This window comes from Saimiri boliviensis, chromosome 1 (assembly GCF_048565385.1).
Source record: "Saimiri boliviensis isolate mSaiBol1 chromosome 1, mSaiBol1.pri, whole genome shotgun sequence".
Classification (NCBI taxonomy): Eukaryota; Metazoa; Chordata; class Mammalia; order Primates; family Cebidae; genus Saimiri; species Saimiri boliviensis.
This window is the reverse complement of record NC_133449.1, coordinates 26,034,069-26,052,008: the sequence shown is the minus strand read 5'-3', so window position 1 is coordinate 26,052,008 and position 17,940 is coordinate 26,034,069. Positions and strand designations below refer to the sequence as shown.

Genomic DNA, 17,940 nt, shown 5'->3' with positions numbered 1-17,940 from the left:
CTGGAGCTCCAGAGCCAGGCATTTCAATTAGCCTAGAGGCCCAGGGACAGGTAAACTCAGGGAGGAATTAAACAAAGCATGTTGACTTCCTAGGGCGTGCCTGGTTCCTGGTCTTGTGTGGGATCTGTGGGCTCTAACACGGTTCCTGGGGTTGCACCTCTGGCATCCCCTAGCGGAAGCGGGCTGTCGAGACTGAGTCATGCTGGCTGAGACTAGCCAGGCTGGCCCCTGAGGTGTCTTTGGAAGGGACTTGAGGTCTTTCCTGTGTTCTGTTCCAGGGACAGAGTCAGGCTGGAGGGGAATCTGGATCGGGGCCGCTCCTGGACCAAGAGAGTGAAGCAGAGGGTGAGTGGATGAACAGGAGGAGGCGGGAGGTGGAGGAGACAGGAGCAGGGAATGAGGTGGGAACCCAGGATCCACAGAGGAGAGGGCGGACGAAGCGAGGGAGTGGTGGCGGAGAGCAAGGACTGGCTCTGATCACAGGCGGACAGGTCGGTGACCAGTTCTCTAGCGGTGAGGCCTGGAGATGAACTCATGTGTCTTTGGAGCCGCATCCATAAAATAGAGGTTGCTGGGCGGAAGGCGTGAAGCCATGTATCTGAAGGCACTGTGCCTAAGGGAGGAGTTCCCTTCCTGAGTCCTGCCTCTGTGCACCTGAACAGGATGTGGGAGGGGTTCTGTCCTGCGTTCCTGGGACTAGCCAATGAGGTGAGAGAATCCAGAAGGCTTGTGGCCTCACTGCCTGTCCTGGCCAGCTGTCCCCTCTGCTCCTGTAGAATCAGTGCTGGTCTCCGTCTATGTACATCTGGACTTTTCAGATAAGACCTGGCCCCCTGCGGTCTCCAGGACCCTGGCTCTCCCTGCTGCCTCGGCTTCCTCTGCTCCAGGGCCTCTTCTCACTGGCCTCAGACTCACAACAGGTACCGCTCGTGTGGGAAGGGGGCTGAGAGTAAATGAACATGGGCTCCCGGGCCTCCTGCAGCCAGCTCGCCTGAGACTCTGGGAGCCCCTCTGTATTTCCTGGAGGAAGGACTGCCTGGTTCTCTCTCCATGGCCCAGCTCCTTCCTCACCTCCCTACCAGACAGATCCTTCCCTACCTGCCCCATCCCCCATCTTCTAACTTTGGCTGATGGCCCAAGGAACAGACAATAGGGCACAGACCTCCACCTTCAGCCTATTCCCTGGCCTCGTGTGACCTCTGCTGCTTCAAGTCCTGACTGAGGGGTCAGTCCTGATGCATGGGCCTGACTGAGGCACCCGGAGCTTGGGGATTGGGCCAGACACCCAGCCCTAAAGCCTCTCAGGCACCAGGCAGGTATTGACCCTGCCCGCCTAGCTTCCTCAGACAGCCTGCCCACTCCCTCTTCCCTTCTCTCTGTCACAGAGTGTCATGTCAACCACGAGGGGTATTTCTATTGCACTTGCCTCTCTGGGTACCAGTGGAACACCAGCATCTGCCTCCATCACTCTCCCTGTCAAAGCTCCCACAACCACCAGCCCTGTGGCTGCCTCATCTTCAGCCATCCCGAACCCGGGTACTGCCAGCTGCTGCCACCTGGTGAGGAAGGTTGGGAACTTGGAAACCATTGGCCTTAAGTGAAAAAAACGCTCTTAATGGTTTCTTCCTCTCTGAACCTGTAGTTTGGTCAGCTGGCCCAAGCCCAGCTGCTCCTCTGGGTAGGAGAAAAAGCCAGCCATCATAGCAGATCACAGGTCCTGAGCTTGGAACCTGAGTAGAGAGACTAATGACGGGGGTCCAGAGACACAAGGACAGAAAGAGAAAATGCTAGAGTAACCCTGCTTTTTTTTTTTTTTTTTTTTTTTTGAGACGGAATCTCGCACTTGTTGCCCAGCTGGAATGCAATGGCATGATCTTGGCTCGCTGTAACCTCCACCTCCCGGGTTCAAGCAACTCTCCTGCCTCGACCTCCCGAATAGCTGGGATTACAGGCACCTGCCACCATGCCTGGCGAATTTTTGTATTTTTAGTAGAGACGGAGTTTCACCATGTTGGCCAGACTAGTTTCAAACTGCTGACCTCAGGTGATCCACCCACCTCAGCCTCCCAAAGTGCTGGGATTGCAGGCGTGAGCCACCACTCCCAGCCATGACCCTGCTTTTTACCTAAGGAGGCAGGAAGCAGCTCCAGCAGCCCCAAGATACCTGGGGGAGGTAGAGATAATAGACCGGAAAGGTTCTCGCTTTGCTTTCCAATAGCAGATAGAGTCTTCCAGGCTGGATTGCAGCAGGCCACATTCAGATGCCCAACCAGGGACAAAAAGAAAAATAAAAAAAAGTTAGGGAGGGAGTATGTTGAGTCCCACCTCCAGGGGTCCCCTGTCACTTGCCTCCCTACAGTCCCCGGGATCCTGAGCCTGAACTCCCAGCTGCAGATGCCTGGTGACACGCTGAGCCTGACTCTCCTTCTGAGCCAGGAGGCCACCAACCTGAGCTGGTTCCTGAGGCACCCAAGGAGCTCCAGCCCCATCCTCCTGCAGCCAGGGACACAGGTGTCTGTGACTTCCAGCCAGGGCCAGGCTGCCCTCAGCATCGCAAACATGTCCCGTCACTGGGCAGGTAGCCAGCCTGGCTTCCCCTCCTTGCCTCCCTTCTCTTTCTTCTTGTTTCCCTTCTTCCTCCTCCTCTTCCTCCCGAGTCTTCTTCCCTTTCCCCTTCCTTCTTTTCTTTCTGCCTCTTCCTTACCCTTTTCATCTTTCCATTTGCCATTCTGGGGAAACAAAGGCTAAGAGATCCCTTGGTGTAGAAAACTGCAATGTGTCAAATTCTAAAAGTGGCCAACTTTTTCACTGTGATCGGGGACTTCTGAGACTGTTTTTCAGGGTTCACAAAGTCACAACTACTGTCCTAATATCCTAAGATGTCATCTGCCCCTTTCACTGCCACTCCCTCGGGGGTAAACAGGGCCCTTTCCAGAGGCTACACAGCCATCATGAGATCGGATGCAAAAACAGACGGGAGAACCCAGTCAGGGGCCAGCTTTGCAAACATGTAAAACAAAGTCACTTGCCTAATTATGTTTTGGAAAATGTAGTTATTTTTCATAAAAATGCCTCTGTTAACAAAAACACTAGAATGTGGAGACTATGGTCTCCATTTCTGCTAATAGCAGATCCATGTTTTTCAAGATGCTAAACTGGCAGAGGTGGTGCAGGAAGGCATCTGCTCTGCGGAGAGGGGTTCATTTTGGAATTCATGGGCTTGTGCTGATAAACAAGAGATCTTGGCCGGGCGCGGTGGCTCACGCCTGTAATCCCAGCACTTTGGGAGGCCGAGGTGGGCAGATCATGAGGTTAAGAGATCGAGACCATCCTGGCCAATGTGGTGAAACCCTGTCTCGGCTAAAAAATACGAAAGTTAGCTGGGCATGGTGGTACGTGCCTGTAGTCCCAGCTACTCGGGAGGCTGAGGCAGGAGAATTGCTTGAACCCAGAAGGTGGAGGTTGCAGTGAGCTGAGATAATGCCACTGCACTCCAGCCTGGCACCTGGCAACAGAGCGAAACTCCGTCTCAAAAAATAAATAAATACAAAATAAAGAGATCTCTTTTAGAAATCTTCTACTTCCTAGAAATCCTTCTCGGGGACAGGGAATGTCCACCAAAGGGGCCATCCTGGTATCTTTCTTGCTGGTTTTAAGCACTGGGTGTCAGGCAGAGGACAGGAGCGAGGCTGTGGTGTGGAAAGCAGCAGATTCTGTGGTGCAGCGGGGCCCAGAGGAGCCCCAGTGTGCAGCCGACGCGTGTCTGCAGGTGAGTACATGAGCTGCTTCGAGGCCCAGGGCTTCAGGTGGAGCCTGCACAAGGTGGTGAAGGTGCCCTTGAAGGCGACAGATGTGGCTCGACTTCCAGACCGGCTGTCCATCTCCTGTCCCTCCCCTGGCTTCCAGCTGAGCTGTTGCATCCCCAGCACAAACCTGATCTACACTGCGGCCTGGAGCCCTGGAGAAGGCAGCAGAGGTATGAGAAAGGGACAGCAGTCAGGGGTCAGAGCAACCAGGGGGCAGCTAGTCTCCTCCAGGCAGCTGGGCCTTCAGCTCATGAGAAACAGACCACAGTTCGACCAGAGAATGTGGCCCAAGGCCATTTCCGACCCCATCAGAGCCATTCCATGTCTATTTCCGTCACATAACCACACGCGCAGAGAAAACTTTCTGCAAAATGCTGTCATCGACACAACCTCATTTAACTCTCTACGGAATTAGTTTGATGATAGTGCCCATTTTACAAATGAGGAAATGGTAGAAACTGAGTCCTAGAGCTTGTTAGAGACCCCCGTCCCCTCCAGCAAAATCCAAGCTCTCTCCCACTGTCCAAGTGGGGCCCACTCAACATTTGGCTCTTCCCCACTGCTTCCCCTGTTTCTGAACTGCTAAAAAGACTGAAACAGCATGTCGGAGCCTGCTGGGTTCCAGGCCTGTCCCTGGCCCAGCGACAGTTCCCTTCTCTCGTTTTGCCCTCAGCCTTCTCCTTCAACGCGTCAGGCTCTGCGTGCTTTATGCTGGCAGTTCAGCGCTGCCCGGCAGCCAACACCATGTATACTTGTGACCTGCAGAGCCCAGGCCTGGCTCCACTCAGGGTCCCCATCTCCATCACCATCATCCAGGGTGCGTAGGGCTTGGGGTCCAGTGGGCCGGTCCCAGCTGCTTGCCTTGGGAGCAGGGCTCTCTTGCATGGCACGTCCCTGCCCTGGGCAACAGAACTGGGCTCCGGAGCCCACACAGGCTCCTGCCCAAGGAGAGGCTGGGGTGAGGCTGTGATTGCTGAATACCCCCTGCTCATCATTCTTCAGATGGTGACATCACCTGTCCTGAGGACTCCACGGTGCTTACCTGGAATGTCACCAAAGCTGGCCACGTGGCACAGGCACCATGTCCTGAGGGCAAGAGGGGCACAGTGAGGCGGCTCTGCAGGCCTGATGGAGTCTGGGGGCCCATTAACAGCAGCTGCACAGATATGAGGCTCCTGGCCTTGTTCACTAGCGCCAAGGTGAAGTCTCTGTCCTGCTGCCCACATGCTCCCTCCACGGCCCACCTCGGCCTCTCTAGGACCTAGCTTGCAGATCCTTTCCCCCTGAGGCCCAGCCCACAGGCTGGCTATTCAGCTTCTCTGAGCTGGAGCCAAGCAGAGCCAGGATGTGGGTGTGGGAGGGCCCGAGGGGGCCAGCAATCTCCATGGGGCTGGGATGCCCTTCTCAAACCAGAATTCCACCATGTGTCCCGCTTCCTGCTGTCTCGTCTATCTCAGCTGCTGCAGGCAGGCCAGGGCAGGCCTGCTGAGGAGGTGCCACAGATCTTGGCACAGCTGCCAGGGCAGGCGGCAGAGGCAAGTTCACCCTCCGACTTACTGATCCTGCTGAGCACCATGAAATACCTAGCCAACGTGGTGGCAAAGGCCAGAATACAGCTTGACCGCAGTGCCCTGAAGGTGAGATCTCTGAGCCACAGTGGGGGCCAGCTGGGCAGTGGAGGTGGGGGGAGGCTCCTCACTTGTGGGCACTTCTGTCCCTCTGACATCACTATGGCCTGTCGGGCAGCCGAGCCCTCCAGAGTCCAGGGGTCTGCTCCTGGTCCATTTCTCCTCTTGGACAGCGGTCTCCAAGGCTGCGGATTGGAAAAGGCCTGGCGCTGGGAGCACACGGGGGCTGGAAGGCAGGAAAGAGTGTAGAGACATGAGGCCTGAGGCGTGTGTGCACAGGCAGGCGTGCGGCTATGACACAGACAGGAAGTTTCCATGGAGACGCCGAAGTGTGCTTGGTGTGGCCGGGCTCACCTAAAACGGCTCTCAGTATGAGCGTCCATTGGTGACCCACAAGCTGCAGCCAAAAGTGTAACAAAGGGCAATGATATGTCACACTGGTCACACTTGGGAATACACAGCATCTGTGAAGGCACAGACATGTTTGTGGCCCTCACCTCCAGGACACAGTGCCCTCTACCACGGTCACCTTTCCTAGCTTTGCGGACCTGGAGGGGCCAAAGAATAGGAGAAGTCCCCTCTTAGAACTTGGGTGGCCCCAAGGGATGGAGGGGGAAGAATGGTTTTCAGCAGAGGGGCTGGGTACAGTCAGGGGACAGATCCTTAAAGATGCCCCCAGGTGTTTGGGCCATCCCATCAGGAAAGTCTCCCTGGACAGGCCTGTCTTCCTCTCCCTTTTCTCTCCAGCCTCGGGTGGTACACTGGACTGGGAAGGGAAGCTTTGGGGTCTGTAGTTCCCATTGCCCCGGCTTAGTCCTGTGGGCGCCAGCAGACGGGGCTCATCTTTCTGTTGGGTGCCGCAGAATCTCCTGATTACCACAGACAAGGTCCTAGACATGGATACAGGTTCTCTGTGGACCCTGGCCCAAGCCCGGAAGCCCTGGGCGGGCTCGACTCTCCTCCTGGCGGTGGAGACCCTGGTGTGCAGCCTGCGCCCGCAGGACCAGCCCTTCGCCTTCAGCTTGCCCAATGTGCTGCTGCAGAGCCAGCTGTTCGGACCCGCGTTTCCTGCTGACTACAGCGTCTCCTTCTCTACACGGCCTCCGCTGCAGGCACAGATTCCCGGGCACTCCCTGGCCCCACTGGTCCATAATGGAACCGAAATAAGTATTACTAGCCTGGTGCTGCAAAAACTGGACCGCCTTCTGCCCTCAAACTATGGACGAGGGCTGGGGGGTTCCCTCTATGCCACTCCCGGCCTGGTGCTTGTTATTTCCATCACGGCAGGCGACCGGGCCTCCAGCCAGGGAGAGGTCATCATGGACTTTGGGAACATGGATGGGTCCCCTCACTGTGTCTTCTGGGATCACAGTCTCTTGCAGGGCAAGGGGGGTTGGTCCAAAGAAGGGTGCCAGGCACAGGCGGCCAGTGCCAGCCCCAGCACTCGGTGCCTCTGCCAGCACCTCACTGCCTTCTCCCTCCTCATGTCCCCATACGCTGCTCCGGAAGAACCTGCCCTGGCGCTGCTGACTCAGGTGGGCCTGGGGGCTTCCATCCTGGCGCTGCTCGTGTGCCTGGGTGTGTACCGGCTGGTGTGGAGAGTCGTGGTGCGGAACAAAGTCGCCTACTTCCGCCACGCCGCCCTGCTCAACATGGTGCTCTGCTTGCTGGCTGCCGACACCTGCTTCCTGGGCTCCCCCCTGCTCCCTCCCGGGCCCCGCAGCCCGCTCTGCCTTGCCGCCGCCTTCCTCTGTCATTTCCTCTACCTGGCCACCTTTTTCTGGATGCTGGCGCAGGCCCTGGTGTTGGCCCACCAGCTGCTCTTTGTCTTCCACCAGCTGCCCAAGCACCGAGTTCTCCCACTGATGGTGCTCCTGGGCTACCTGTGCCCACTGGGGTTTGCGGGTGTCACCCTGGGGCTCTACCTCCCTCAAGGGCAGTACCTGAGGGAGGGGGAATGCTGGCTGGATGGGAAGGGAGGAGCGTTCTACACCTTCGTGGGGCCAGTGCTGGCCATCGTAGGCGTGAATGGGCTGGTACTAGCCATGGCCTTGCTGAAGTTGCTGAGACCTTCGCTGTCAGAGGGACCCCCGGCAGAGAAGCGCCAAGCTCTGCTGGGTGTGATCAAAGCCCTGCTCATTCTCACACCCATCTTTGGCCTCACCTGGGGGCTGGGCCTGGCCACTCTGTTAGAGGAAGTCTCCACGGTCCCTCATTACATCTTCACCATTCTCAACACTTTCCAGGTAGGTGACAGTGGGGTGGCTGTGCTTTTTGCCCTTTTAGATGGTCTAAGTCATGGCTGATCCCTTCTCTAGGAGGTACCAAGGTGGAGCAGAAGAAGCACAGGTTCAGGAATTTTAGAAAGCCTAGGTGTGGATCCCAGGTCCTCTGCTGACTAGCTGGGTAACTTTGGACAAATTACATAACCTCTCCGAGCTGTGGTTTTCTCACCTGTTAAACAATAGCTGATACTGTTGGAGAAATCAGGAAATTGTCAGTACCCGATTCTTTGGTATCTCTTTTCTAATCATAACAATAAGAAAAGCACCTGAAATGGTGGTAACAGGAAAATTGAGACGGGAATCCTTAGGATGTGAATTACACAGGGGGACAGAAGGAGCACACTGATTCGGGTGGATCCCTTCCTCCTTGACCAGCTTACCCCCATGTCCCTCTTCTCAGGGTGTCTTCATCCTATTGTTTGGTTGCCTCATGGACAGGAAGGTGAGTCTGCCCACCTAACCCACTGCCTCACTTGCAGCCCACAGGCCGGGGCAGCGGCTGGCATAAGCTCAGCATTTACCTCTCCCACAGGTACAAGAAGCTTTGCGCAAACGCTTCTGCGGCGCCCAAGCCCCCACCACCACCATCTCCCTGGTGAGTTCCTGGCTTCAGATCCTCAGCTCTCCTCTGAGAGCATGTCAGAAGGTGTCCCACGGCCTTCCCCGGAGGACATGGGCACAGCCAGAAGCTGAGAGAAGACTGGGGTTGGTTTTTAGAACGAGCAGGTTTCGGGTTCCAGCTCCCCACCGGTGGAGCTAGCAGCCTGGCCAGAGCTGTCAGAATCGGGTTCCTGGGTTCCTGATTATCACCGAGACTCCTGCTGACTCTCTTGCCTCTGGTTTTTCCATCTAAAAATCTGCCTCCAGTTAGCATTTGAGAGAAAAATGAGGGATCAGTACTCATAGGAGTTACCGTAGCTGAGAGCACAATTTCTAGGATTTCTGTAGCCCAGGCAAGAGTGCATTTGAGTAAGTAAAAATGGATACGACATCTTCAAGGGAGAGGTGACTATAATAATTGCCCTGTAACTGGGCCTTTCCACCCCCTCCTAGGCCACAAATGAAAGCTACACCTTGGAACACAGCAAAGGAAGAAGTGACACTGCCAGGTGAGAACTCAGCTCTCTCAGGGGCAGCCTGAGCAGGGTGGATTGAGGATGGTGTGGCAAAGGGCCTCCTGGCAAAGTTCTGGACAGAAGGCTTCTCTTTCCATACCCAGCCCACACCAAAGAGTAGGAAACAGGTTTTCAGGGTAGCCAGTGCTAGATGGGTGGGGACAGTGGAAATGTCGGAGAGCAGAAGGCATAGCACCTTCTCTTGCTTTCAAAGAAAGCTGGGGGAGCTTCAACACCACCAGTCCTTGACTCAGTTTCTCTGAAAATTCCTTTTCACATGATCACACTTTTAATTATCATGAGACTCTTGCCTCAAAGGGATTGCCATGGGTGGGCTTGGTATCCAGAGGGGAAGGGCAGCCTGCAGAAGCTGGACTCGGTATCCATTCACCAGCCCCAAGCTCTTTCACAGGAAGACAGATGCTTCAGCGTGAACCACACACAGAGCCATGTTCCTGCAAGGGAGTTGATGCTGTGTACTCTTCCCTCCTGCCGGAGCTCAGCCCTTGAAAAAGGCAGGCTTCTATTTCCCTTAGTCACACTTATTTATCTTACAGCTCACCCTTTCTCATTTTTAAGTATCCAGCAAGAATAGCAGGAAAAACTAGCTAAAGGTACCTAATAAATTAAGCCTGCCTTTGCTGCAGAAATAATCAACAGATAAGTGCAGAATAATTACAAGGAAACTTTCTCAATCAGTTTTAAACTACAACAACACATGTTTTGAATAGATTTGATGAAATTGGTTTGAATTGACCTCTTCAGTGATTTCTGATTATTTCTTTTTCAATAGTTATGAAGAAAGGACGATTTAATTGACAGGAACCTCTGATCTTCCAAACACTGGAGACGAAGGGCAGAATTTGCTTTGTCTCTTTTCCAGTTTAGGAAAAGATGAAGTTAATTGGTCCCTCTTTCTTTAACCTTTAAAAAAATCAATATAAAGTGTAAGTTTCATAACCATATCCATGTATAGAAACAGGCATTCATACGAGCATGTTGTAAGAATAGGTTATAAAAATTTAAAGTTTTTAATATGCATTTATATCAATTAGTGAAGTTTAATTGATATATAAAAATGAATACTAGCTATAAAGAAGATAGATTTAAGAAAATCTCTTTGAAGACACCAAGATATCTATCTGGCTGAATTAACTTATGGAATTCACAAGAGGAAGATGACAGGATTCTGTGAAATTTTTAAACCAGATAAATAAAAAAGTCTAATGAATCGGTCTTTGTTAACTATGCAATTCATGGATTTTTTTAATAAAATGGGACAGGACATTTTCTGTTAAAACAAAAATGGATTTGCTATTATATGCCATTGAAAATACTTTTCTTATAAACACAATGCCTTCACTTAATGCTTAGTGCGAATATTTTAATTGTGTATAAATTGGCCCAAATGTTTCTATAAGTGGATTCATTATACTTTCAGAGAGAAGCCAGCAACTCAGCAGGCCCATCATGGTGTTTCCATTCTTTTTGTTTGTTTGTTTGTTTGTTTGTTTTGTTTGTTTGTTTTGAGGCAGAGTCGTGCTCTGTCGCCAGACTGGAGTGTAGTAGTGCAATCTTGGCTCATTGCAACCTCCACCTCCCGGGTTCAAGTGATTCTCCTGCCTCAGCCTCCCAAGTAGCTGTGACTACAGGTGCATGCCACCACGCCCAGCTAATTTTTGTATTTTTAGTAGAGACGGGGTATCACCATGTTGGCCAGGATGGTCTCGATCTTTGACCTCATGATCTGCCCACCTCGACCTCCCAAAGTGCTGGGATTACAGGCATGAGCCACCGAGCCTGGCCCATCGTGGTGTTTCTAAGCCTCACACTCGCTCCAGCCCTGTAGGAGGCAGGTGGTGACTAAGACAGGGCAGGCTCTGCCTCAGCACAGACGTGTCTCATTTCCACTTCATTTCACTTTCACTTCATTGACAGTTACAGTTTTCATTTTATAAATTACAAAAATATCTCTTGGTTACAAATTCAAATAATATGCTTTCACTTTAGAAACATCAGGGGTCCCCTTTCTGAGTGCACTTCTGTGGATATATGTGCTCTAATTTTTCTTTGCAATTATTTGCCCATATTCAATGCATGCTTTGCTGGTAAAAATACTCAGAATTAGGCCGGGCATGGTGGCTCAGGGCTGTAATTCCAGCACTTTGGAAGGCCCAGGTGGGCAGATCACATGAGGTCAGGAGTTCAAGACCAGCCTGGCCAACATAGTGAAACCCTGTCTCCACTAAAAATACAAAAATTCAGCAGGTATGGTGGCATATGCCTGTAGTCCCAGCTACTTGGGACGCTGAAGCAGGAGAATTGCTTGAACCAGGGAGGTAGCAGTCACAGTGAGCCAAGATCACACCACTGCACTCCAACCTGGGCAACGGAGCAAGAGTCCATCTCAGAAAAAGAAAAAAAAAAAAAAAAAAAAAAGCCACACGCAGAATTGACAGATGGAATGACATTAAGCCCTTGTTTACTTGACTGTCACCAAAAAAAAAAAAAGACAGGACTGTAAAAGAAGGCTTTGGACACAAAGGTAAGAAAACTGACACTTGGCAGCAATTCAATCTCTAAAAAAATAGCTTTAAAAAAAAGTGGACCACGCACTGTGGCTGACGCCTGTAACTTCAGTGTTAACTCACGCCTGTAACTTTGGGAGTCTGAGATGGAAGGATCACTTGCGCCCAGGAGTTCAAGACCAGCCTGAGCAACACAGGGAGATCCTATCTCTACAAAATAAAAATAAAAAAAAAAAGCCAGGTATGGTGGCACATGCCTGTGTTCCAGCTACTCAGGAGGATGAGGTGGGAGGATCGCCTGAGCCAGAAGGATTGAGGCTGCAGTGAGCCGTGATCACACTACTGCATTCCAGCCTAGGCAAGAGTGATGCCTTGTCTCCAGAAAGAAAAAAGAAAAAGAGAAAAAAGGAAGGAGGGAAGGAGTGGACAAGTGAATAGATCATGTGCTCAAATGATGTGCATTCCAGTGTGTTTATGCCATAGAAAGGAACACCAAGTGGTCATTAAAAATGATGATGTACAGCTACACCTACTGACAGGGAAAAATATTTAGACTATATAGCTAAGTAAAACAGCAGCATTCCAGAATAGCATTATCCTCTGCAATTTCGGTCCATATGTAACCAAATGCAGGTGCAGATGCTTGCCGCTGGCAGAGTCCAGAAAGTGATTTTACTTCCCAAAACTAGTAAAGGGGACAGGCGCGGTGGCTCGTGTCTGTAATCCCAAAAGTTTGGCAGGCTGAGGCAGGTGGATAACCTGAGGTCAGGAGTTCAAGACCAGCCTGGCCAACATGGTGAAACCCCATCTCTACTAAAAAATACAAAAGTTAGCTGGGCGTGATGGCGGGCACCTGTAGTCCCAGCTACTCGGGAGGCTGAGGCAGGGAGAATGGCTTGAACCCAGGAGGCAGAGGTTGCTGTGAGCCGAGATTGCAGCACCGCACTCCAGGGTGGGTGACAAAGCGAGACTCTGTCTCAAAACCAACAAAACAAACAACAACAAAAAAACTAGTAAAGGGAACGCAGCCAGATTCCCGTCTAAAACAACCACTTCAATTTTTGAAGCGAAGGCAGGAGTTTAAAAGAGAAAACTGGATAAGCAAGGCATTCAAGAATTGTGGTAAGTACAATGTATGTGTGTCTTGTTCTGGTGTCTCTGTTGGGTCCCAGTCCACCTGGCGCGTGGGCAGGCGTCATCTCAACAGTGACCAGGTTGTTAACTAGCCGCCTTGAAGTCATCTCTGGCATTTTGCAGCTGGGTCTCCTGGCTTGGTCTGTCTCAAGATTAGTCCCTGGAACTTCTAGGAAGCACAATAATTGGAAACTAGTGAACAGTGAGATAAATGTGAGGGAGAATATACCGTGAGACAGGGAGGGACGTGGAGTCTAGTTTAAGGGCTGTCGTGGACCGTCCGGGATGGGTAGGCACGTCTGCCCGGGGTCTCTCGACCCGCAAGAGGGTCTCAATACCTGGAAGAGGGAGTGCGCCTGGAAAATTAATAAAGACAGAGAGAAAGCGAGGCGTCTGGAGGGCTGATAGGCTGTGCCTAAACAGCAAATTTTATCTTTCAAAGGCCAGGAATAAATACACTTTCTTGGCTCTGGTTTACGTCATAGCAAGAGGAAATGCAAATGTATGCCTCACATGGCCTATATGTCATATATGCAATCAGTGGTTGTAAAAAGTTACAGAATTTCCTGTAATCACAAAGCTTGTTTGCATCCAAACATTATTCACAAAGCTTGTTTACATCCAAACATTATTCACAAAGCTTGTTTACATCCAAACATTATTCCTCCTGGCTGCAGGTATCTCTGGTTTGACCTTGTTTTAGAACTGAGATGTGAAAAGGTTTTCTGGTTTTGCTCATCAGAATATCTCTTAATCAGATTCTCCTTTGTCTACTCCTGACTCAACTTAACTCAACTTCCCCATTCAGGAGTCTCTGAGTCAGAAATCAAAGCCATCCCTTATGGTGGCATTTGCTTTGCAAATATCGACAGTTAAACCATTATCTAGGGTACGAGACAGTCGGGTAAGTAAGGTTTAAGGCTTATTCTTAAAGAGTCATAAAAAGGTTAAAAGCAGGAACCGGTTGCCGGCAGGGGGTCACTCGGTCTAGCAGCAACGCATAGTTTTGGGGTAATTCTATGTTTAATTTTTTTAGGAACTACCATGCTGTTTCTATAGCAGCTGCATCATTTTACATTCCTACGAACAACCCAAAAGAATTTTCATTCTGGTTGGGCGCGGTGGCTCATGCCTGTAATCCCAGCACTTTGGGAGGCTGAGGTGGATGGACCACCTGAGGTCAGGAGTTCGAAACCAGCCTGGTCAACATGGTGAAACCCCCTAAACATACAAAAAAATTAGCTGGGCATGGTGACACATGCCTGTAATGCCAGCTACTCGGGAGGCTGAGGTAGGAGAATTGCTGGAACCTGAAAGGTGGAGGTTGCAGTGAGCTGAGATCACACTATTCCATTCTAGCTTGGGCAACAAGAGTGAAACTCCATCTGAAAAAAAAAAAAAAGAATTTCCATTTCTGCACATCCTCACCAACGCTTGCTATTTTCTGTTCTTTTGCTAGTAACCGTACTAATGGATTGGTGGCTGTGAAGCGGTCTCTCGTGGTTTCGATTTACATCTCCCTCATGATTAGTAACAGTGAACATCTTTTCTGGGGCTTATTGGCCATCTGCTTTGGAGTTGAAGATATTCAAATTATTTCCCCATTTTTAAATGGGGGTTTTCTGGGTGTGAACTTTAGTTCTTTATATATTCTGAATATTAACCCGTTGTCAGAGACATGATTGACAAATATTTTCTCCCACTCCATAGGCTACCTTTTCATTGCACCCTTTGATGCAGCTTTTAATTTTGATGAAATCCAATTTAATCTATGTTTTCCCTTGTTGCCTATGCTCTTGGTATCATATCCAAGAAATCATTGCCAAATCTAATGTCATGTATTTTCCCCCATGTTTTCTTCTAAGTGTTTATAAAACTTTATAAAACTATGTTGTAGCTTTTATCTTTTTTTGTTTTTGAGATGGAGTCTCGCTCTGTCACCCAGGCTAGAGAGTGCAGTGATGTGATCTCGGCTCACTGCAGCCTCTGCCTCCCAGGTTCAAGCGATTCTCCTGCCTCAGCCTCCCATGTAACTGAGACTAAGGGCGCATGCCAACACACTCGGCTAATTTTTTGTATTTTTAGTAAAGACAGGGTTTCACTGTGTTAGCCAGGATGGTCTCGATCTCCTCACCTTGTGATCCACTCGTCTCAGCCTCCCAAAGTGCTGGGGTTATAGGTGTGAGCCACTGAGACTGATGGCTTTTATCTTTCTTTAGGTCTTTGATCCGTTTGAGTTAATTTTTGCATAGGGTGTAAGGTAAGGATCCATCGATTTTGCATGTGGATGGATGTCCAGTTTTCCCAACACCATTTGCTGAAAAGACTGTCTTTTCCCCATTGAATGGTCTTGGCACTGTTGTCAAAAAGCATTTGATGGCCAAGCACAGTGGCTCACATCTGTAATCCCAGCACTTTGGGAGGCAGAGGCGGGTGGATCACTTGAGGCCAGGAGTTCAAGATCATCTTGGTCTGGCCAACATGGTGAAACGCCATCTCTACTAACACAAAGACGTTTAGCCAGGCATGGTGGTGTGCACCTGTAGTCCCAGCTACTTGGGAGGCTGCAGCAGGAGAATCGCTTGAACCTGGGAGGCAGAGGTTGCAGTGAGCCGAGATCGCACCAGTGCACTCCAGCCTTGGTGGCAAAGCAAGACTGTCCCAAAACACGCCCCTGCCCAAAACAAAAAGCATTTGACTACATATGTGAGGATTTATTTCTAGGCTTAAAAAACAACAACAAGGCCGGGCGCGGTGGCTCAAGCCTGTAATCCCAGCACTTTGGGAGGCCGAGGCGGGTGGATCACGAGGTCGAGAGATCGAGACCATCCTGGTCAACATGGTGAAACCCCGTCTCTACTAAAAATACAAAAAATTAGCTGGGCATGGTGGCGCGTGCCTGTAATCCCAGCTACTTAGGAGGCTGAGGCAAGAGAATTGCCTGAACCCAGGAGGCGGAGGTTGCGGTGAGCCGAGATCGCGCCATTGCACTCCAGTCTGGGTAGCAAGAGTGAAACTCTGTCTCAAAAAAAAAAAAAAAAAAAAAAAAAAACAACAACAACAACAACAACAACAACAACAACAAAACTATTAACTCCAGACTTTATGCAGAATTCACCAGTTTTTCCATAAGTTTTTCTGTTTCAGAATCCAGACCAGGATATTACATCACATTCAGCTGTCATGTCTCCTTAGCCTCCACTGATGTATGACAAATCTCAGTATTTCCTTTTTATGATTTTGATAGTTTCAAGTTTTGAGTCTTGGTCAAGTATGTCACAGACTAGCCCTCAGTTTGGGTTTGCCTGTTTTCTCATGATTCCACTGGATTATGGGTATTCGGAAGGAGTATCACAGACGTGAAGTGTACTTTGATTACATCTTAGGTGGCATGTGCATCCGCATGGCAGCACTGATGATGTTAACCTTGGGTAAGCTGGTGTTTGATGTTAACCTTGGGTAAGCTGGTGTTTGCCACTTCTCCACTGTAAGGCAGCCTTTTCCCTTTCTGTACCGTATTCACTGGAGTGGAGTCACCGTCTAGTCCACACGGTATGATCTTGGCTAGCCTCAACCTCCACCTCCCCAGTTCAAGTGATTCTCCTGTCTCAGACTCCTGAGTAGTTGGGACTACAGGGGTGTGCCATCATGCACAGTTAATTTTTGTATTTTTAGTACAGATGGGGTTTCACCATGTTGACCAGGATGGTCTCAATCTCTTGACCTTATGATTCACTTGCCTCAGCCTCCCAAAGTGCTGGGATTACAAACATGAGCCACTGCACCCGGCCTCAGAAACTATTTTTACCTCGCCTGTAGGCATCCTAGATAGTTTTGCTCATTTTTGAAACTGTCCTGCCAATGATGATGAGTTATTTATAATATTTCACTATTAAGAGCAACACTGCTGTGAACAGGCTTGTACATAGCTCCTGGACTCATGTGCAAGTTTCTTTAGGAAATATTCCTAAGAGCAGAAATGCTGGGTCACAGACCCTGTGTCCTATTCAGATGTACAAGATAATGCCAGACTGTTTTCCAAAGTGGTTGTGCCAGTCTGGATTCTCAACAGCAGCATATAAAGTTCTGATTGGTCTACATCCTCACCAACACTGGTATTCTCAGTCTTGTTAATTTTTGCTAGTCTGGTAGGTGTGTCTCTCAGCTCACTGCAACCTCCGCCTCCAGGGTTTGAGCGATTCTCCTGCCTCAGCCTCCCAGGTAGCTGGGCCTACAGGCGCCCACCACCACGCCTGGCCAATTTTTGTATTTTTAGTAGAGATGGAATTTCACCATATTGGCCAGGCTGGTCTCGAACTCCTGACCTTGTTATCCAAACCCTCGGCCTCCCAAAGTGCTCCCAAACCCTCTCATGAGCCACCATGCCAGTTCATCCTGGATCCTTTTAAAGCTGTATCTACTCTAAATATATGCTCCACTTTTAGCTTGTTTCTCCACCACTCGCTATCACATGAAGAACAAAAGTTCTTATTTCAACACAGGCAAATTTATATATCTTTCATGGTTAGTACTTTCAATGTCTTCTTCAAGAAATCTCTCTCTCCCATCAACCTAAGGTCACAGGAGTATTTTTTTTTTTTCCTAAATTTTAAGGGTTTTACATTTTATATTTAACTTAGCTATGCCTGATTTTTGTGATATATACCTAAATATAAGGCTTTTCAGTATTAAAAACTAACATTATAATTACCAAGAAAAACCATGGGAAATTATGCGACTCTTTTCTTTTTCTTTTTTTTTTTTTTTTTTTTTTTTTTTGAGACGGAGTTTTGCTCTTGTTGCCCAGGCTGGAGTGCAATGGCGCGACCTCGGCTCACCGCAACCTCCGCCTCCTGGGTTCAGGCAATTCTCCTGCCTCAGCCTCCTGAGTAGCTGGGATTACAGGCACGCATCACCATGCCCAGCTACTTTTTTGTATTTTTAGTAGAGACGGGGTTTCACCATGTTGACCAGGATGGTCTCGATCTCTTGACCTTGTGATCCACCCGCCTCGGCCTCCCAAAGTGCTGGGATTATAGGTGTGAGCCACCACGCCCGGCCTTATGCGACTCTTAAATAACCTTTTAAGAGGTTAGCATTAGGTCTCCAGCCCAAACCACAGGGTGATTTTTGATTCCCAGTAACTTTCATAGACCTAAGCAATAGTCACATAAATGTCCATAAAAAGAAGCTAGTGTTTGCTTCTTTAAACACCAGCATTCAAGTTATTTGATACAGGGTAGTTGTCAAAAATCTGAGAGGATTTAGAGTAGTTAATCAAAATAAAAAACTTCTTTACACTTTATTTAAATTCTGGCTAACATAAGCATCTCCAGTGAAATAAAGGTACTGCAGTTCAGCTGTGGGGAAAACAAAAGGTGTTATTCTAAAACAGGACTTCAGGCTGGGCACGGTGGCTCACACCTGTAACGGAGCCCAAGGCA

The 17,940-nt window shown here is 49.7% G+C and overlaps 1 protein-coding gene across 1 annotated transcript in view; it reads left to right on the top strand.

Moving 5' to 3' along the window:
- ADGRF3 (adhesion G protein-coupled receptor F3) overlaps positions 1-10,113 on the top strand; it is a 40,715-nt gene extending 30,602 nt beyond the window's left edge. Inside the window, 13 exon segments of the mRNA XM_074395251.1 lie at positions 279-345; positions 777-920; positions 1,386-1,559; positions 2,360-2,578; positions 3,770-3,976; positions 4,480-4,623; positions 4,809-5,005; positions 5,264-5,443; positions 6,298-7,680; positions 8,120-8,161; positions 8,252-8,314; positions 8,773-8,828; positions 9,628-10,113. Coding sequence (XP_074251352.1) covers positions 279-345; positions 777-920; positions 1,386-1,559; positions 2,360-2,578; positions 3,770-3,976; positions 4,480-4,623; positions 4,809-5,005; positions 5,264-5,443; positions 6,298-7,680; positions 8,120-8,161; positions 8,252-8,314; positions 8,773-8,828; positions 9,628-9,649 — 2,898 coding nt within the window. The 3' untranslated portion in view covers positions 9,650-10,113.
- Positions 10,114-17,940: the final 7,827 nt, after the last annotated feature.